The following is a 22,131-nucleotide window of genomic DNA, read 5'->3' as shown; positions in this document are numbered from 1 at the left end:
AGTCCATATAAAGTTAAGCCTGTCACGGCTGGGGCGGCAGTCGTGTGGAGGGTGAGAAAGGAGGATCCAATAGCAGAGGTGCAAGTGGGTTTTATTTACAGTGCACAAAACCAAGGTGTGGGCAGAACCGAACATAAACCTAAACTGGGAAAACTAATACGAAATGGAGGACATAGAGCGAGGAGCAGAAAGACACGAAGAAACATGGAACAATGTAGACTACACAGGAGATTCACAGAGAAACACAGACGACGCGACAACAAGCACAGGCAGACACAAAATATAAATACACACACCAGGTAATCAGGAAACGGCACACAGGAGGGGACACAGCTGGAACTAATGGGCATAACGAGACACAGCCCTACAAAGTAAAACAGGACACACACAAACTGTTTTACAACACAAAACTCGGGGACCTGTTGAAGAAAATATAATCTGATCAAACATTATTCAGCTTTAAATATTGTTCAGCTTTAAAGTTACTGTGCAACTGTGTAATAAAAATGTGCTCACGACTTTGGCCTTGAGAGCGATAAGAAGCGATCGCCTCATCCTGCAGGTGCAAGATATCTGCAAGCGAAGAGACTAGAACACCCAAGGCCGCTTTCCTTTTATGGAGTTGTTTTTCTGCTAATGCAGCACTTTCCTCACAACCCCCTCCTGTAAGTTTTAGAGAATATATACCCATCCTCACAGCAAATATGAGGAATCTCCTGATGTGAGCTGTGTTGAGAGGTTGTCTCTGTCTCAAATAAAAAGTTCACTGATTCCCCATCTGCAGCAGGTGTCCGGTTGTCTTCATTCTCCGCCAGCCTGGTTAAGTCAATTCCTCCTTAACATCTAAAAGAACCTATTTAATGAAGGAAGACGGGTTCACTTTGTGTTTAATATTATTCTATTGCTGTTGTTGTTTTTTTTATATCCTTCAATTGGCGTCACGGAACAGGATCCGCTCCAGGGCAACTGGAACGGATGGGAGGACATCGGCAGTGGTCTGAGTGAACGGAGTTTGGACAAAAGCTGTGTGCACACAAAAACAAGGTAAGCAGACCTTTTATTTCTGCTATATTGAACATTATAAAAATACTTAGTGTCCAAACTCCTAGTAATTCATAACCAAAATTGTCTGGCTTACTTAAGGCTTGTTGAGAATCAGACAAGTAAATAAGAGATAAGTGAATAAGAAATAAGTGAATAAGTGAATAAAGATAAGAGTGAACTGAGGTCTGACCACGGTTGCAGCCGACGGGTTGCTCTCCGGTGTCGGATAAATACCTCAGTGCAGGTCTGGGACCTTGAAAGGGTTTATTAGTAACGCCTTTCTAAACAAATTAAAAGGTTAAAGGCCTTGAGAATATTTTTTAGTAATATTCTCTAAACTACAGAAGGGTTAGGAAGGCCCAGAGGACTTTATTAGAAAAGATCCTCTAAAACTTAAAAAGGAGAAGTACTGGTTGGAGTCCAAAGGAGGGGTCCCTTTGATCAATAGGAGAAAACGGATCTCTTCTTAAAACCCCGATGATTTTAGTGTTTTAAATGTTTTGATGTTCTGTTTGATATTGGACACACATAAATACACGCTGAATGCTTGCTGTGGAACACTGGGCAGGACAGTTTGGTTCTCCGTTGTTCACAGATTACACAATTAAAGGAACTAGGTTCCTCTTTTGGTTAAAATAATACACCACACATAGAATTTTTTTTTACACATTTATTACATACATAAGGAGGGTAATGAGTGACTGCAGGTAATGTATGAAGTGTGAATGAGACGTGTGAACAAGGTGACAACCAACTAGCACCCCTATCAGGAAGCTCTAGGCAAGGTTACCCGCCAGACTCCGGTTTGGTAGAAGCTTGGTAACACCTGAAGGGATATTTCAGTGCTGACTCACCTTTAAAGCAGCGCCCCAGCTGTTAGTGCCTAACAGAGGCAGAAACCCAGCTGGCCCAAATTCTCCTTTAAAATCAATAAAAGAACACTCCTCCATTGACAGTAAAATGGATGGAGAATTAGATCGAGAAACTAATGATGATGGTTGGGGTCCCGGTGTTATTCTTAGCACATTGGGAGAACAATTAACATGTGTTGAGACAGTCATCAACTCCACACACCAGCCTAAAGAAGCAAAAAAGCAGAAAGAGTCATTGAGGAAAACAGCTGAAAGGTTAATGAAAGAAAAGGGAAAGGACGAGGGGAGTAGTGGTAACTGGGGAATAATTTGGCAGAATAAGGCTATGCAGGCAAAAGAGAAAGAGGAAGAAGCCAACTCAGCAGCAGCAGGTGCAGGTGTGATGAGCGGGGTGAGACACAGAAAGGAAGCAGATAAGCACGCAGGCCGCAAAGCTAAATTTAATCACTGGGTGTGTTTATGGGAAACTGCAAAACCACACATGAAGAAAAATAGGTCTCAGCCACCTCCCTATTCTGCCTCAACTCCTCCCTCAGCAGGCATATATCCGGTACTTAATATCTCTGGTGGAATAATGACTATTGGAGAAGAACCGCCCGTAGCTCCAACTCCCATAGATACCAAGCATTTTTGCCCAGGAAGCTCCTCTCTGTCGGCGACATCCTCAGCTAGTAGTAGAGCCCCCTCTTCCATGTCCCATTGTTTTGGAACCGGATCTGAGGGCCTAACTGACCCATTTGCGAGCGCACCATTTGCGGTTCGAATGAACAGACAGGAACCCACTGAACAACAATTAACTGATCAAGAAGCAGCATTACGCAGCTGCTTAAATGAACATAGGTCAGTGGTCCAGGTGAAAAATCGTGTTGCGTCAGCCCCTCTTTCCCGGTCCAACCCCTTTGCCAGCACTCCTGTCGCTGTTAAGGGAGATCTGACCGCTACTGCAAAAACTGAGCCTGGCACTTCACCAAATGTCACAGTTACCATGTCTTTGGTGGGCCGTCAGGATCCGGAAACACAGATGAGTTTAGCCCACGTTTTTGCTGACACTGATACCCCACCAGGCGGGGAAGAAACTGAGGATACTGATGATGAACTCAGTGACCTTAACCATACACCCCCCTCTACCCCTCCCAGTTTAGGATATCAGACTAGATCTAAGGGCCCTGTGCCTCAGCCTCCAGGCATGTTTCCCCTGGTCCAGACTAAAGCGCAACGTAGACCAGTGTATCAACCTTATTCATTCGGAGATGTCCAGGCCCTAGTGGACAAACTCCCTGACATAATGGAGGGAGGGAATGCCTGGTTGGCTGGTTTGGATAAATACACAGCTGGACAGGACCTCGCACTGGGAGATTTTAGAGCTATTATAACTAGGTGCACATCCCGATCTCAGGCAGCGGACCTGGAACAAAATGCGGGTACTACCACGCATGAGAACGAGGTGCCACTAATGCAGGCCTTGAGGTTTATTGGACCGGCCCTGCGCAAACAATTCCCACCCAAAAATCAAGGCACCTTACAGAAATTTAAATGGGAGGGAAAGCAAAATCCCACCCATTATCTAAATCAGGCTGTTGAAGACTGGGTGAACCATACAGGTCATCACCCCAGTAGGACTTGTTCACAGAGCATGTGGTTTAGAAGGGCGGTGCTGAGGGGCATTCCGGAGTCAGTAAGCCAGAAAATGGAGGATAATCCTGATTTGCAGGACTGTGACTTTGCAATCTGGAAGAAACATTTGATTTTTAATCTTAACAAAGTGCAGATTAAGTCTGATGATAAAGCGGAGAGCGTCGAAGATTTACAGTTGCAACTGTTGAAGGTTCAGCTGCAGAAAGCTAAAAACGACCTGGGTGGAAAAGGTGACAAGCCTAAAAAGCAGCTTGTGGCCGCTGCAGCTCCCCCTCCTGGTCCAGTTGCCCCTGATTTGTATCCGAACCCATGGCCAACTGATCCACAGCCCCCCCAGTATGGTGCTTATCACTCACCGGCCCCTTATGGGCAGAGAGGTTCCCCATTTGGAGGAAACAGAGGTGGTTTCAGGGGAAGGGGTCAGATGGGAGGTGGTAGGGGAGGCCAGATGTATGTTTGTTTCCGGTGTGGACAACCTGGACACTGGGCTAAAGCGTGCCCTTTGAACCCGGCTGCTGGAAGAGGCAGGGGAGCCCGTGGTGGGCCCTATCAGCATCCTGGCCACAGAGGTGGACCTCGTGGTGCTTTAGTTGAAGTGCCCCCGGCCCCACAGATGCCTGTGATGGGGTGGGAGTACTACGAGGGTGGTCCCCAGCTATAGGACACCCCACAGACTGCCCAGGACGGTGAAGGGACAACGGCGGACCCTATGCTGTCCATAACTGTAGATAGAAGAAGAAGCAGCTTTTTAGTGGACACTGGAGCTACGTACTCCACCATTAAGGATGTTGCTCGTGAAAGACTTACTGACACAGTGATTACAGTGGTGGGCATATCTGGGGAACCTAAAACTCTGCCTTACACCGTGCCCCTCCCCACAACGGTTGGAGATCAGACCTTGTTACACAGCTATGTTTGTTCAAAACAGGCGCCTGTGAATTTACTGGGAAGAGACTTGTTGATTAAATTAGGAGCCACAATACTCTGCTCTTCACAAGGCCTAACTGTGACTCTCCCTACTGGGGTTGTGCTTCCCTGTTCTAATGGGCCAGAGGGAGGTGGTCAGTTTCTGCTGCAACCCTCCTCCTGTTTGACGGACTCTGCTGACATCTACTGGGCATTATTGGAAGTTGAAACACCTGCTGAACCAGGAGTTTGTACTGCTTTTCAGCAATGGCGGCCGTGGCTCTCACTCCTACATCCTTATGTCCCTCCCCCTGACCCACCTCATGTTACACTGTTTTATGACAGGCATGACACCACCTGGTACCAGCACATGTTCCAAGAGCAGTGTGAGGGGCGGGCTTGGTCTCTGAACATGTCGTGCATTTTTGCGGCACCGGAGGGAGTGGCAGCAGCGGTTACTTTTACAACAGATCAATTACAGTGGTACATGATGTCTGATGAGGCAGCTCCCCATGTGTCACTGGCCTTACATCCTGGACACCAGGCTAAGGAGCTGGGTGGAATGGTTAAACGTTCCCTTGCGGCCGCTGACTGGACACCTACAAAACTCCCACAGGTTTTGTTTTCTCCATCTACCAAGACATACCAAATTTTAAATGATTGCTTTAATTCCTCAACACTGCAACATGGAGTGGTCAGCGGGTCACATGGCAGAGAACACACAGACCACTGTGATGCTGCGCCTTTACTCGACTCTCTTCCAGATTGTTTGTGGTCCCTTGGACCCACAGATGTAGGTTTAGTTGATGTGGAGCCAGTCTCTTTTCAACTGTCATCTGCTACCCCTTTGTGGCAGCCTCAGTACCCACACAGACCGGAGGCTGAGGCTGGGATTGCAGAAACAATTTCTGGTTTGGTCACTGCCGGTGTCTTGGAGCCCTCCTGCTCTAAGTGGAACACGCCCATCCTACCCGTTGAGAAAAAAGGCACGGGGAAGTTCAGAATGGCACATGATTTGAGAAGGATTAATGCCTTACTTGGCACTCCTACTTTGCCTGTGCCTAATCCTTATGTTGCCTTGACCAACCTCCCACCATCTCATGCCTGGTTCACCTGCATTGACTTGGCTAATGCCTTTTTCTGCCTCCCACTTCGTGAGTCACTGCGTGACATTTTCTCATTTACATTTAGAGGCCGACAATGGCGTTACACTCGCTTACCACAGGGATTTGCCCTCTCCCCAGGACTGTTTAATCAGTGTTTGAAAGAACTTTTACAAACCAGCCCACTACCATCTGACTGTATGTTAATACAATATGTGGATGACCTTTTGCTGTCTGCCCCCACGGCTGACATCTGTTTGGAGGCCACCAGAGTGGTGCTTCAACACCTGGCCAACACAGGTTTTAAAGTGAGCAAAAACAAACTACAGATTGCAAGAAAACAGGTTTCTTTTCTAGGCCGCATGGTCTCACAGTCCGGTATTTCCTTGTCCCCAGAACACAGGAACTCCATTTTGCACCATCCAAAACCTCTAACTGTAAAAGACATGTTGTCATTTTTGGGCCTGACTGGTTACAGCAGGACCTATGTCCCAGACTATGTTGGCCTTACTTCCCCTTTGCGCGCTTTGGTAAATGAACAAGGCATGAGAAACCTCTCTGCTCCCCTCTCATGGACTACAGAAACAGAACAGGCGTTTATAAAGTTAAAACAACAGCTTTCTGTCGCCTCTGACCTTGCTGTGCCAGATTATGCTTTGCCTTTTCATCTTGATGTTTCTGGAACTGGAACCCATATCAATGGTATCCTGTTCCAGAAAAAAGGGGGAGAGAGAAAAGTGTTGACATATGTAAGCGTAATGCTGGACAACACTGAAAAACGCCACCCACCGTGCACACAACACGTTTCTGGACTTGCAAAAATCATTCAGAAAACAGCACACATAGTGATGAACCACCCACTAAAAATTTTGACATCACACAGTGTGGTGGCCTACGTCTCCTCACAGGCCTTCACACTCACTTCACTCAGGCAGAGACGCCTCAGTACCATTTTGGAAGCACCACACATCACCTACTCACATGAAGGCATAAACATGGCTGATCACATGGGATCGGGGGAACCACATATGTGTGAAGAGGTTGTGCAGGTACAGGAGAAAATCAGGCCAGATTTGCAGGCAGAACCTCTAATGGATGCAGAAAAAGATTGGTTCACAGATGGATGTTGTTTCAGAACTGAAAGTGGAATGTTGAAGGCTGCATGGGCAATAGTGGAACAGACAGACATGAGATGGAAAACAGTGAAGGCAGAGCAGTTGACAGGACAACAGTCTGCACAGAGAGCTGAACTGAGAGCGGTGATTGAAGCCTTAAGGATGGGAAAGGGACAGAAAGTGAATATATACAGTGATTCAGCTTATGCTGTGGGAGCAGTGCATGTGGAGCTCAAGCAGTGGCTAAGAGCTGGTTTTTTGACAGCCAGCGGAAAGCCTATTAAACATGAGATGGAAATGAGGGAATTAGCGGAAGCACTGTTGTTACCTGTTAAGGTGGCAGTGGTAAAATGCAAAGGACACAGTGCCGGATTGGACTTAGTGGCATTAGGTAACAAACAGGCCGACTTAGTAGCTAAGCAGACAGCTGGTTACTTACCCTCCCTGATTATGGTAATGGACCCAGAAGCCACACCCCCTCCAGAAAGACCACCCATACAACTAGGCCTAGCCACAATCAGAGAGTTACAGGACAAAGCCAGCCCCCAGGAAAAATCATTGTGGGTAACAAGAGGGGCCACAAACACAGATGTTTGGCGTGGCCCAGATGGAAGGCCCATTTTACCGCCAGGGGTCAGACAGACAGCAATGGAAGAGGCACATGGAGTGGGGCATGTGGGACCTGCACAAATGATGAGGAACTTAGCCGCCTGGTGGCACCCTTATCTAAAAGACATGACAAAATACATGGTTAAAACCTGTAAGGAGTGCAACCAATTTGGAATCAAGCCCGCCTTCAAGCCAATAGCAGGGTACTTCCCCATCCCACTTTGCCCAGGGAAAGAAATAATCATTGATTACACAGACATGGTGGACAGAGTGGGTGGTTACAGGTACCTGCTGGTGGCTGTGGATGCATTTTCAGGTTGGCCAGAAGCCTGGCCGACAGCAAGTGAAAACAGTAGAACTGTGGTGAAGTGTCTGATTAATCATTATATACCACAGCATGGGTTTCCCGAGGTCATAAGGTCGGACAATGGTTCACATTTCAGGAACCACGATCTGCAGAGGGTTGAAGCCGCATTAGGTTTGAAACATAAGTTTGGCTCAGTTTACCACCCCCAGTCCCAGGGGAAAGTGGAAAGGATGAATCAAACTCTAAAAACTAAATTGGCTAAAATCTGTGCACAGACCAAATTAGATTGGGTTAAGGCATTGCCTCTTGCATTAATGTCCATAAGATGCTCAGTAAATCAAACCTCTGGTTACACTCCATTTGAGTTGGAGCATGGCAGGCCTTTTCCTGGCCCCTCCTCTCGCCTGTTAATGTCGGATGAAGCTGATTCAGACCTCGATCCGAGGACATATTATAACATGCTCCGCAGTTTTGTTGCCCAGTATTCCTCACAGGTCGCTGAAAGAAACCAGCAAGAGCTGAAAGAGGTGGCTACACCTGGAATGGACTACGTCCTCCTGAAAGTCACAAAGAGAAAGTGGGCTGAGCCTCGCTGGACAGGCCCTTACCGCATAACAGAGCGGACCTCCCACGCTGTCAGGCTCGAAGGGAAAGGTGACACCTGGTTTCATTACACACAGTGCGCTGCTGCCACCGAACCAGGAAGAACTTTGAGAGAGGTGCAGAAGGACCTGTCAGAAGGAGCTGCAACAGCATCACCAACCACTTGAGGGAGCCAAAACTCAACCTAAAAGCCGGCTGGTTACAAAAGGGGGTGTTCTTCATACTGAACTAAACATTTTTTTTTATTTTTAACATCTTTTATGACTTTGCTTTTATATTGGCTTGAGTTTTTAAGATTTACATTTTACATTGCAATAGTTTTAACCGCTGAAAGCTCATTTAAAGTTGTGTCACTGATACTTTTTGTTGCTCTTTAACTCCTAGAACACGCCCTTGGCGAGGTGGGGGGAACTGGACCACCTTTCTGTGCCCCATCATCCTCTATTAGACGACATCCAAGCTAAGTAAACATGTCTTGGCCCTTTCCCCCTGAAATGACAGGCAGGCAAAGATGTTGCGTCTTTGTTTGCTTCCTGGCCCTGGGTCTCATTCCCATTGGCATAATCCTGATCTGTGAAGGGCCCCCGACACTTCTGACACCTTCAAGTTCAAAAGCTTCGCCCCCTTCTGACAGTCCCAATCTGACAAATGTAGCCCCTAGGGTCTTGCCCACCACTTCCTCTCCAGTTTTGCCCACGCCCGACCCATTTAGAAAAAAACGACACACGGTTTCCTCCTGCACCCCAAGTACGACTAGAATGATTACTCTCTGTGTCCCCAACAATAAAAGTTGGGTAGTCGAAATAGATTTCGCGAGCTTCCCAGTCACTCCCGTCACCAAAGACCAAGGGGGGGATCTTTTTAACCTTGCAGTACATCTCTCCTCCTCAGTGTGGTATATAACCCTGGGAGGTTGGCATCAGTGGAAGTGGTCCAGTTTAGTGTCAGAAACGGACCTCGATTGGTCCAAGCACTCTAGGGGTCAGGCTTTGCACTGGAGAAACCAAAATATGCTCAGAATAGCAAAAAAACCGGATCTTTCAGGCTTAATTTTTACCCTAAAGGATCTGGCCTTGACCTCCTGTCAACAATTTATACTTGCCCCTTGGACTGATCGCACCGCCCTGTATTGGCAAATGGAAATATGCCCTAGCGTTGGTGCAGCTCCAAGCTCTGTAGTTAAAGATGATAACCCCACCTTTAATGGCCCTCCGGTGACATATACAAACGGGGGGAGAAACGGCCGAATACGCATTGTAGACACAAATAAAATGTCTAAAGATGACCTCTTCCAAATTCTAACCGGTATTTCTGGAGCAACAAACAACTGGTTACTACTAGCTGAACAAGCTGCTGACAAGACGGCTTCCGACTGCATAGTTTGTATGGGAGCCCGCCCCACTTTACGGGTGGTACCGGCGCCAGTCAATAGTGCATGCCTCCTGCATCTTATGAACAATACAAAACGAGGTCATTGCTCATATCTGGAAAACCACTTTCCTAAAACTCAACGCTCGGTCTCTAATAAACCACCTTTCTTTTCTTCAGATGTAGCTGTGAACAATTTCACTTGTATTAACCTGACTGGCAATGCAGTAAAACTAGGTAGCTTGAACTCTTCTTGGTGCACTGAGATGACGGTTATGAAACCAAACTTCCGACCTACGGCTAGGGCTGATTTGTGGTGGTGGTGTGGCAATAACAAGTTATATGATGGTTTCCCTCGGGATGCGTCAGGTCTTTGCGCTCTTATAACTCTTATTTTACCTGTTTTAGTCACTCCAGTAGATCTCTCTATAAAAGTACACGAAGTTGGCCTCCCATCCTCCTCTGAACGCCGCTCTAAACGTTCTCTAATCCCAGGTTCAGCTCATAATCCAACCTATATTGATGCTGTAGGTATACCCCGTGGGGTCCCCGATGAATATAAACTGCGAGACCAGGTTAAAGCAGGATGGGCCTCGATACTTTGGATGGTTGAAATAAATGCGAATGTAGACAGAATTAACTACATTCACTTTAATGTGCAACTGCTGGCTAATTACACTCGAGATGGTTTTGAAGCTGTGCATGCACAGTTATCTGCCACTTCCCTAATGGCTTTCCAAAACAGGGTCGCAACGGATTTTCTCCTCGCAGAAAGAGGCGGAGTCTGCAGCCTTTTTGGTCAGGAGTGCTGTACCTATATCCCCAATAACACAGCTCCTGATGGTTCCCTCACTAAAGCTATTACTGGTCTCACAGCTCTTACTGTTAAAATGAAGGAACACTCGGGCGTTGATACTGCCATGTGGGACTCTTGGCTTAACATGTTTGGCAAATATAAGGCCCTTGTAGCTTCCATCCTAGTTTCCATCTCAGTTTTTGTTGCTATCCTAGTCACCTGCGGTTGCTGTTGTATTCCATGCATTCGATCCCTCATCCACAGACTGATTGTTACAGCTCTCACTCCTGAGGATAAGGATCTCGCCCGGCAGATGCCTTTATTGGCTAGTCAACTTCCCACCTCCTCGCCAACGGATGATGAAAACTCTGATCGTGAGGGTGACGAACATTATCGTCTTTCTCTTGTTTAAATTCTTCTAGAATGGTTGTTTCTCTGTGGTGTTTTGTATTAGGCTTGTTATTAATTGTTTCCCTCACCCACTTCCTCTTGAAGGATATATCTGGTTGAACTGTGTCTGGTCGGGTTGTGAGGGTTGAGCGATGTTCTCAGGGTCTCCGGACTTAAGCCTGAGCGAATGTGTACTCCCACCACTGGATATAAATTGTTTTATTCCACACCCCTTCCTCACTTTTTAACATATTCACTTTTGAATGTCCTTAGCAGTTACCGTTCTGAGTTTATTTTACGGTTGATTTATTCTTTCACATTTTCACGTTTATATCTCTCATTATTATAGTATACTCTGTACTCTCCACATTTTTATCATTACTTATGCTTTTTGGTTGCTGAGTTACAGGAACTGTTAATTTTGTGTCACTACCCTGGTTGCACTAACTCGTTGTATCCTTGTGTGCAGGACAGCTGTTACTGCTTTCGTCGGGAACCGAGACTGCTTGCAGCCGACCCCTGGGCAGGGTGGTGCCTGGACTCTTTTCTCCTCATCTGCAATGACAGATAAAGACAAATGTTAAGACCCGAGGAGTTTTTCGAGCCAGGCTTCGACACGTCTCTGTGTTCCTTTGAATGTTACTTATGTTTGTGTGTTGACCCATTTAAGATGGGTCAAAAGGGGGATTTGAAGAAAATATAATCTGATCAAACATTATTCAGCTTTAAATATTGTTCAGCTTTAAAGTTACTGTGCAACTGTGTAATAAAAATGTGCTCACGACTTTGGCCTTGAGAGCGATAAGAAGCGATCGCCTCATCCTGCAGGTGCAAGATATCTGCAAGCGAAGAGACTAGAACACCCAAGGCCGCTTTCCTTTTATGGAGTTGTTTTTCTGCTAATGCAGCACTTTCCTCACAACCCCCTCCTGTAAGTTTTAGAGAATATATACCCATCCTCACAGCAAATATGAGGAATCTCCTGATGTGAGCTGTGTTGAGAGGTTGTCTCTGTCTCAAATAAAAAGTTCACTGATTCCCCATCTGCAGCAGGTGTCCGGTTGTCTTCATTCTCCGCCAGCCTGGTTAAGTCAATTCCTCCTTAACATCTAAAAGAACCTATTTAATGAAGGAAGACGGGTTCACTTTGTGTTTAATATTATTCTATTGCTGTTGTTGTTTTTTTTATATCCTTCACTGTACAGAGCACAGAGGGAGACACAGGTAGGGAAAAGAAACACGACAACCAAACCCCAAGAACTAATACAAAAACAGAATAAACTAGAAAATAATAATCATAAACTCAAAGCGCTGGGTCACCGACCCAGGACCATGACAAAGCCGGTGTTCTCCTGGTTTATTCCTCCCATCCGTTTGGCAAAAAGCAGCAGCCAATGCTGGCACACCACAACGGATTGATCAGCAAGCGAGTAGATCATATGACAGCTACAGCGCGGCAGTTTGTTTTATTCCGGCGTTGCGGAGAGAAGTGCTCCAGTTATCTCCACCAGTGAGAGTATAGCGCCTCCGGTCCTACTACTTTTATTAGCATTCACAATTACCGGAGGTTAAGGTTATATTTATCTGTTGTTATAGGGTTTGATTGCTGCCTTCACATCTCCCTGGCAAACTGCCCGACCTTAATCGGAAGAGTGAAACGCCTTCCCAGCTGCTGTTGTGAGGGCTCCTCCTCGGTGGAGCCTGCTGTCTTGTCTTGTCTCGTCGTGAAACTGTAGGCTTACCTTTTTCTGGTTCGCCTGGTTTTATTTTATTTTATTCTGGATTGTTGCTGGAGTTGTAGTTGACTCGTGGGGCGTACGCCTTCCAGTATTGTGTGCGTGCGCGCGCGCGCGCGTGATTTCTTTAATTAAAGTTGGTTTTAGTTTTTTATGATCTGTAGCGAGCCGGACGCTCAGTGTCCTTTTATTCTTTTAACGTATTTCTGTGTTTTATTTCGGTGAACGGAGGACGTGCCAGTGGCCCTGAGACCTCAGGTGGTGGGTCATTTTCGCACTTTCTTTTGTACAGCACCGGGTGGGCTGTAGTGATTTTCTTCTTGTGGTGCGTCGTTGTTGACAGTGTCCTAAAGTTTTAGGACACTGTCAACACGACGCTACATTTGATTTTCTAATATTTTATTTATTTTTGTTTTAAATAAAACAGTTTTAATATTGGAGCCAATCTGCCTCGGTGTGCATCCTTGAATCTGTGCGGCCTCTTTATTCCTTTTATCTATTTTTCTTAAATATATATTTCCTGGGGGTGAAATTCCCCTATAGCGTTGTCATTTTATTATTCTTTTATAACTCCGCCGACCACTTGGTCACATAAGCAAAATGTTAAAACGTAAGTTACCACAAACTATTTTTTAATTTTGCTGAACAATAAATGTTTGTCAGTTAACATTTAGTATTTCTCACTCAGAAAAATCAAGCTATTCTTACTGCTGTGTACTCACAATGAATAAGTTGCTCTAACTCAGCAATCTTAAGTAAGCTGTACTTTTCTTTAAGGCAGAGATTTTGCATAATTTATTTACATTCTGAGAACTAATTAGATTTTACATTTTGGAATGTGGCTTATTATTAAAATGAAAGGACATGTTGCTGTGCATGTAGATTAGGGAAGCTACGGTACACAACACGGCCACGCCTAAAACAAGACAAGCCTGTCGTCGTGTTTAAACATCTGACTGTTAGGTCCGCTTGGATTTTTGCATCTTGCAGCCACAGGGCAAAGACGAAAGCCACGCAGAACACTGAACCGTTTATTAAGAGAGTGAAGATGGACAAGTGGACAGCGGCTCTGCTCACTGGTGTTGCCTGCATTGTGGGATACCTGGTTGTGCGGGTGAAAAAGATCAACAGCCTCCGACAGGCGGAGGAAAAGATACAGAGAGCCAGAAACAGGAGAGATGAGAGCTTGCAGCGGGCAGAGCAGGCGGTGCTCCGGTACAAACAGTCGGTGAGAGTTCAGAGCTTTGGGGATTTTTCTAGTTTCTCTTTATCGATAATCTCAGCTAATGATCTGCTTTTAGTTTAACCTGGCAGAGGTGTAGTTATTAAATACCAAAATACTGGCACTTTTCAATGTCTCCATGCTTGGGCCTACTTGAGCATGAAAATGAAAGTTATGACTGTGCAAACCGTTTAAGTGCAGTGAACTCATTGCTGTGTTTGAGAAAGTTTGTAAAAAAAAAAAAAAAGTGGAAGGAAGAATCCTGAATCTGTACATGGATGTGGTTCCGTCTCTTTGTTGCAGCCTTTAAAAGAAATAATAACATAATGATTCTGTGTGGGTCTGTGTCTCCTAGCATCCGACAACTGACTCTGCTTTCATCCTGACGCTCTCCCTGTCTGAGCTGACACAGCAGCTGAACGAAGGTTTACTGCGCCCCGAGGATGTGCTTTACTCTTACATGGAAAAGGTTCAATATCCAGCATGACACAAATCTTTCATAATAGATCAAATACAGCAAAAGTCATTTTTTAAACAAGTAATCATTTAAATTAGTCAGACTTATCTTAATGTTTATTTTTGACATTACTCCTACTTACAACTCACTGCTTTTTAGTTCATTTTACACAGAATTGTCTTATTACAGTTAAAGTTTAGACACACTGGATAAAAATATTCATATAAGCAACACAGACTGATGTGTCAAGTAATGTCTGTGTTTCCAACAAGAGTTTAATATTTTACAAAGATTAAAATCCCTTTAGGTGAATAAGTTAATCTCAAACTGTCTGTGCTTGTTTCCTTTCCAACAGACTCTGGCTGTAAACAAAAAGCTAAACTGCTGCACTGAAATTTTGCTGGAGAGTTTGGACCAGCTGACAACTGTTGGCTCCAACAAGGATGGTCTCTTGTACGGAGTTCCAGTTAGCATCAAAGAAAATATTACATTTAAGGTATTACAAAGGTTATGCAATGCAAATTTCAGTTACAGTTAAAGTATTTCCCATCAGTATTTATAAGTATGGTACAGTGTTCTCGAGCATCATAGCTCAGGTATTTGATGTAACATTATCATCTTTGTTTTTTCCAACACTAGAATCATGACTGTTCTTGTGGTGTGGTCATTAACCTGGACCAGCCTGCTGAAAAGGACAGTGTGCTCGTTCAAGTCCTGAAGAAACAAGGAGCTATTCCCTTTGTGAGAACCAACTTGCCTCAAGCTCTTTTAAAGTACATCTTTTATCAGTTACTCACATAAAAATCTACAGCACATTTAAAACTGAGTGCATGTGTTAAGTTGCCTTTGTCCATTCCAAATGTGCAAATAATGAAAATATGAATGAAAATAATATGCAGAGACTCATTAACTGTCTGTTGACAGCTATGACTGCAGTAATCCTATCTACGGGCAGACTGTGAACCCTCATAACCCCCAGAAGACCTCTGGAGGTTCATCTGGTGGGGAGGGGGCTCTCATCGGGGGAGGGGGCTCCCTGCTTGGTATAGGCACTGATATAGGTGGCAGTATCCGTATTCCTGCATCCTTCTGTGGAATCTGTGGTTTCAAGCCAACTGCAGGTCGGCTCAGGTGGGTCTCATTCAGTCAGTTTCCTGGAAATTTATTACACATTGAGTTACACTGAGTTAAACTTTATCTTTGTTAACACTTTTGTGTAATGATTAGTTTACAGGGCCTTCGTCCAATTTATCGAGGGCAAAAGTCGGGTAAGAAACATATGTACTTTACATATAAAGTAAATGTAGTTACATAACCACTGTATAGCAATATTTCACAGACACAAACTGTCTCAAATATTTGAGTCACTGCTTTATATTTCGTATGAAACTAGTGCCGTCATCTCCTGGACCCATGGCAAGAGATGTGGACAGCCTGGCTCTGTGCATGCAGGCACTTCTTTGTGACCACATGTTTTCTTTGGACCCCACTGTTCCACCATTACCTTTTAACATGGAGGTGTGTCCTGTACTGTGAGGTTCATATAATCTGTTAATGATTATTCTTTTGGTTAAAAACTACAAATTAAGCGGATACATGGTTGTCCTAACGCTTCACTTTATATTACTCTTACCTCACCTGTTATTAATGTCCTGAGATACAGAACTAACTTTACAGGCTGTAATCTTAACCTTTGCAAACTGATTATGTTTAATTGACTGAGGAAGTAAAAAAGATTGACCCTTAGATATACAGAAGCTCCAGACCTCTAAGGATCGGTTATTTGGAAAGCGATGGCTACACGCATCCATCTCCAAGCATGGCCCGAGGCGTCAGAGAGGTCAAAGCTCTGCTAGAGCAAGCAGGACACACAGTAAGACGTCACCACACACACTATGATCACTGTCAAGCCACGTATGTGATATGAGTCATAGGTCCTTAGTGTTGATATTTGTGTCTTTAGCTCATCCCTTACTGTCCACTGAAGATGGATCAAATTTTCCCTGAACTATTGATAAAGGGTTTTTTAGCAGATGGAGCTACCACCCTGCTACAAAAACTGTGAGTTGTTCCATTTAATAAGTCAGTTAGTACCATTTGTTTTCTAAACTTAAATCATTTAACATTTAGAGATTTTGTTTCTTTTTAGTTCTAACCACTAAACATCACCATGCTGCCATTGTCTTTATGAACAACATGGGGTTGTGGTTCTTTTTGAAACCATTACAGTAATTCTCAGTTCAGTGTCTCTGAACAGACTGTTTTCTCCTGTGCCAATGATCTCTTTCATTTTAGGGAAGGGGGACCTGTGGACCCTTGTCTGGAGCCTCAGGTTTTTCCTTATGGCTTTCCCAAGTGGTTGAAGAAAACAATTTCATTCTTGCTCAAACCCGTGGTGAGTCCTCTAATTCTGTGACAGGAACATATTAATTTAGAGATTGGTTTGAAAATTAATTTTACACCTCAGTTTGTCTTCTTTTGGCAGTTTCCTCGTGTTTCTGCCAACTTTGATGCTCTTTGTGGAGTTGGGTGAGAAAGTATCCTTGAAATTCTTCATTTGTGCTTGAATCGTTTCTTTGTTACATTTCCATGTGCTAGGAATTATATCCAAACATTCTGCTTCATTTTTAGATCTGTTCCAGAGCTGTGGAAGCAACATGCTGCTGTTGAGGTACTGTCAGCTGATGATGCATGGTCACGTATGAAAGTCTGAAGGTGAAATTGAGATTCCCTGTGTTTTCTTTAGGACTACATTCAAGAGACAATAGCACATTGGAGGAGCTGCAACATTGACGTGCTGCTGTGTCCTGTGACTGGACCAGCCTACAACTTCTTATACTGTGGCAAACTTTCAAGTATGATTCACTCAGTATGACAGACAACTTAGTTTCTGTATTTATCACTTTGTTTTTAAAATACTGTAATCTAAGGACTTTAAAGATGTTTAAAATGTGAACACTTTAAACATCAACATTCAACAACATTTTTAAAGGCTAAGAATCGTGTTTATGTTTCTTTATTTTTGTTTTCTACACTTTCAGCTGCTGCCAGCTACACGTTGCTCTACAATCTCCTTACCTTTCCTGCGGGTGTAGTCACTGTTTCCACAGTGACCAAAAAGGATGAGGAGGAACTCAAGAACTATAAGGGCTGTTATCAGGACATGTGGGACAAACTCTTCAAAGAGGTAGGCAACATGTACCAGTGAGATAAGACTGAGTGAGAACATAGACCCAGATTTACTAACACGTTGTGTCAGGCCAGGCCATCCAGTACATTACTTAATTATTCCCAGGTGAAGCCAATTTGTTACACAACTCATTACATTACATTCGTATTTCTCCATAAAATTAGTGCTGCGTATTGATTTTGACTCCAGTCGATTCAGTTTTAACTCAGATCTCCAGAAATATTATAATTCTGATCATTCATCAGTACATATCCCTATTGTTATATTTGTATAAAAAAAGCATCACAGCAGATGCCTTTGTGTCAAAGTAACTGAGGATAAAATACAGAGAATGTGAATCAGATTTTCCTGGCCTGTCTTTTTATAGCAGATAAATGCCTTCAAAATATTGTGCAGTAGATTAAAAACTGTTGCAGTTGTTTCTGTTCTGGAGGTTTTCACTGTACCTTAACGCTCGTTCTTTTCTGCAATTTAAACTGACTGTGTCACTATTTTCGCCCTGCAGCATATGAATTGAAATCAACTGATTGTATCTCATGTGCAACTGCAACCGATAAGCAAGATCGATAGGCAATCAGACTAACCATTCCAAGGAACTGACTACCAAACCACTCAATTAATGTTCCCTCTAAGCTGCGCACGTGCTCAATTGCGCACTGCTGGCACGATCTCTGCGCACAGAAAATCTGCGTTGCGCACAAAATAATTCTAACCTGAATTGAAATTAAAATGAATACTTTAACAATTCTGTTTTGCAGTGTTAGTCAGTGAGTGACTGGCTGCTCCCGTATGGGATTAGAACGATGCCACCTTATCCCGTAGTCCAGCCAATGATGCGATTCACATTCGTATATACGCAGCTAATCAACGTGGTTGACAGGCTATGGCAGCGTCCTTATGTGCCGACACCGGTCTTTTAGCTGGCAAAGCGGCTGATGTGGAGTGAAGCCATGTTAATGACAACATGTACAACCATTGGAGATGTGAGCAGGACAGACGGAGCAATTGACGGAAAAAGTGTGGACTTTATATCAGTTTTTAAATTGTGTTGATCGGCCACGTAAAACCAGAGTTATGATAAAAATATCTGCAATGTTTGGTTTTCTTCCTGTTTACATTTACTGCCCCAGGGCAGCTGTGGCTACAAGCTGCCCTGGGGCAGACTGACCGAGGCGAGGCTGCCATATTGCGCCGTCGGCCCCTCTGGCCAACACCAGTAGGCGGTAGGTGAAGTGTCTTGCCCAAGGACACAATGGCCGAGACTGTCCGAGCCGGGGCTCAAACCAGCAACCTTCCGATTACAAGACGAACTGCCAACTCTTTGAGCCACGATCGCCCTATTACTATATAATTAATTGCCCAGCATTGGTCATTATTTACTGTATTTTGCAGACAGAGTTACAGGACTCTCTCACAGACCACAGACTCATAATACAAGTCAGAGCTTTATAAAAAAAAAAAAAAATAAGAAAAAAAGAAAGTTGTGTTTTTGAAATTGGAGTTCAAGTTATTTTTACTTCCAATAGTGTTAACATACTACACAGGTCAATGATTAGATTTTTTTTTTTTTAACATTGTCATTGTAAGTGGGCTAAAGCACTTAATTAAAAGTAGTCTAACATAAATGTAAACGTTGTAATTGGATTATTTTAATAAACCATGTAACTTGGATGGATTCGATGCTGGTGTGACCACAGTGCACACGTCTGCTGTTGCTCACAGTGGTCCAAGGGACCGCTCAAGCAGTTTGCGTGTTCACTCAGACACGTGAAAAATTGAGGGAAAATTGCACTCAATGCTAAATTTATTCAATGAAGTCAGAGGTGACTTGTAACCTTCAAGCTAAACGAGTCACACAATGCCAGCGGCAACAAAACTGCTTTCAGGTCTTCAGTTTCACAGCCTGTGCAATAGGGTTCAAAGAGAAACGGCCAAAAAATGGAGAGACAGGGAGGAGGACAGCACTGATCCTCAGAAGAATCAGACCTTTGATGGACATCATACTAAACAATGTATTTATGTTGATAAAATTTAACAAATACATTTTGAAACAGTTATAATTCCAGGATTGTAAACAGCACACGGTTTTCAGCACATCAGCTGTGCTCAAACACCATTACTTATTACTGGTGGATCTACACATATTCAGCTGCATGCACTTTGACAATACGTGAGATCACAGATGTACACGCGTACACATACAGGTCCTACTCAAAAAATTAGCATATTGTGATAAATTCATTATTTTCTGTAATGTACTGATAAACATTAGACTTTCATATATTTTAGATTCATTACACACAACTGAAGTAGTTCAAGCCTTTTGTTTTTATATTGATGATTTTGGCATACAGCTCATGAAAACCCAAAATTCCTATCTCAAAAAATTAGCATATCATGAAAAGGTTCTCTAAATGAGCTATTAACCTAATCATCTGAATTAACTCTAAACACCTGCAAAAGATTCCTGAGGCTTTTAAAAACTCCCAGCCTGGTTCATTACTCAAAACCGCAATCATGGGTAAGACTGCCGACCTGACTGCTGTCCAGAAGGCCATCATTCTGGACATCATTCCCTCAAGCAAGAGGGTAAGACACAGAAAGAAATTCCTGAACGAATAGGCTGTTCCCAGAGTGCTGTATCGAGGCACCTCAGTGGGAAGTCTGTGGGAAGGAAAAAGTGTGGCAGAAAACGCTACACAACGAGAAGAGGTGAGGAAGATTGTGGAGAAGGACCAATTCCAGACCTTGGGGGACCTGCGGAAGCAGTGGACTGAGTCTGGAGTAGAAACATCCAGAGCCACCGTGTACAGGCGTGTGCAGGAAATGGGCTACAGGTGCCGCATTCTCCAGGTCAAGCCACTTTTGAACCAGAAACAGCGTCAGAAGTGCCTGACCTGGGCTACAGAGAAGCAGCACTGGACTGTTGCTCAGTGGTCCAAAGTACTGTTTTTTGGTTTTTTGGTTTTTTTGTTTTGTTTTGTTTTGTTTTGTTTTTTTTTTTTTGGATGAAAGCAACTTTTGCATGTCATTCGGAAAGCAAGGTGCCAGAGTCTGGAGGAAGACTGGGGCGAGGGAAATGCCTGAAGTTTTTTCATTTTTCAGCACAACCTGGCACCTGCTCACAGTGCCAAAACCACTGGTAAATGGTTTACTGACTATGGTATTACTGTGCTCAATTGGCCTGCCAACTCTCTCTCCTGACCTGAACCCCATAGAGAATCTGTGGGATATTGTGAAGAGAAAGTTGAGAGACGCAAGAGCCAACACTCTGGATGAGCTTAAGGCCGCTATCGAAGCATCCTGAGCCTCCATAACACCTCAACAGTGTCACAGGCTGATTGCCTCATGCCACGCCGCATTGAAGCAGTCATCTATGCAAAAGGATTCCCGACCAAGTATTGAGTGCATAACTGAACATAATTATTTGAAGGTAGACTTTTTTGTATTAAAAACACTTTTTTGTTATTGGTCGGATCAAATATGACATATATGAATATCACAATATGCAAATTTTTTGAGACGGACCTGTACATAACTTTCACGTGAACTCTGCAAAACCTTTTTTTTTTTTTTTTCTAGCTAAACGCCTATCCGCACTATTTGGGGATTGTGCTCTTTTGCCCTGTTTAGTAAATCTGGTGTCATAGACTCAGTGTCAGGCTAGCTTTTCATGCAGCAACAACAAGTCAGGAGCCCCTGATGTAAAGTCTAAAATACAGATACATTTTTTTTTTTGTATACTTGTGAATGTGCGTCAGTGTACTTTAATGTGGTTTCAATCAGCTGCTGTAGCACATCTGTCTCGGGCTATGTAGAGCTCATCGTTTGATGTTCCCTATTACTCATCTGTGCATGTTGAAGTAATAATAAACATTACTTGCTTGAATCTAATTTTTCCCTTAGTATCAGTTTTATCTTGTAATAGCTAAATTAAGAAATGCAATTTTTTTCTGTGGAATGTTATTTAAAAATGTGATGTATTACTCTGGACATTCACTTCAATTCTATGTACTTAACATGACTTTACACAGAACCAAGAACTGAACCAGATCAGTCTATTGCGGCTCCAATATTTATAGAGTTTCTTTTTATTACAGTAGGTGGATGAAGGAGACTGTGGTGCGTTCAGCTGCTGAGCATTGAGTGACAGGAGTGTGTTTTTGTGTTCAGGCAGTGACTGGTGGCGAGGGTCTACCTGTGGCGGTTCAGTGTGTTGCTCTGCCGTGGCAGGATGAGCTCTGCCTGCACTTCATGAAGGAAGTGGAACAACTGGTCAAAGAAAGCAAGAAGTAAAGCTGCTTTCTTTGTCAGTCTCACAGGAGAGGCTGCAGACTTCAGAGGAAACATGTTAACTTGAGTATTTCCTGTAATAATGAGCTAATGGTGTCATAAATGGAATATTCTCTGCACTACAAGCTTAATCTGGGCACTTTCTGTTTTTTGGCTGTTTGCTAAAGGTTAAATAAAAGTGGCAACTGGCAAAATTATGCATTTATGTTTTTTTGTTCTTATATTTTAAAGTCTTTTATATTGTCTTGCTATCACCATTGTTATCATGATCATTTATCCACTTTTAGGAACCTGCAGTCAAAACGCTTCATCTTTTGGTGTATTTATTAAAGCATTGGATGATCAAAAATCAGCACATACATGGATCTCTTCTGTTCAGAAAACTACAGTCTGCAAGCAGTCAACTTCCAAAAGAGTAAACTATCTTAGCAGTTATAGAAAGATTTACATGAGAATGTGCATCTGTCTGATTGGTTGAAAGAATG

The 22,131-nt window shown here is 43.6% G+C and overlaps 1 protein-coding gene across 1 annotated transcript; it reads left to right on the top strand.

Moving 5' to 3' along the window:
* The first annotated feature begins 308 nt into the window (after positions 1–308).
* Positions 309–21,840, top strand: LOC113016816 (vitamin D3 hydroxylase-associated protein-like). The gene is made up of 17 exons (XM_026159955.2): positions 309–423; positions 11,950–11,972; positions 13,475–13,712; positions 14,062–14,175; positions 14,519–14,659; positions 14,803–14,936; positions 15,088–15,294; positions 15,391–15,431; positions 15,557–15,681; positions 15,911–16,036; positions 16,127–16,224; positions 16,459–16,558; positions 16,649–16,692; positions 16,795–16,834; positions 16,910–17,018; positions 17,205–17,350; positions 21,527–21,840. Exons 3-17 carry the CDS (start codon positions 13,533–13,535, stop codon positions 21,647–21,649), a joined length of 1,728 nt encoding a protein of 575 aa, XP_026015740.2. The 5' UTR covers positions 309–423; positions 11,950–11,972; positions 13,475–13,532; the 3' UTR covers positions 21,650–21,840.
* Positions 21,841–22,131: the final 291 nt, after the last annotated feature.

The sequence above is a fragment of the Astatotilapia calliptera genome, chromosome 23, assembly GCF_964374335.1.
Source record: "Astatotilapia calliptera chromosome 23, fAstCal68.1, whole genome shotgun sequence".
Taxonomy (NCBI): Eukaryota; Metazoa; Chordata; class Actinopteri; order Cichliformes; family Cichlidae; genus Astatotilapia; species Astatotilapia calliptera.
The sequence above is the reverse complement of the archived record's forward strand: the minus strand, read 5'-3'. Positions and strand labels throughout refer to the sequence as shown.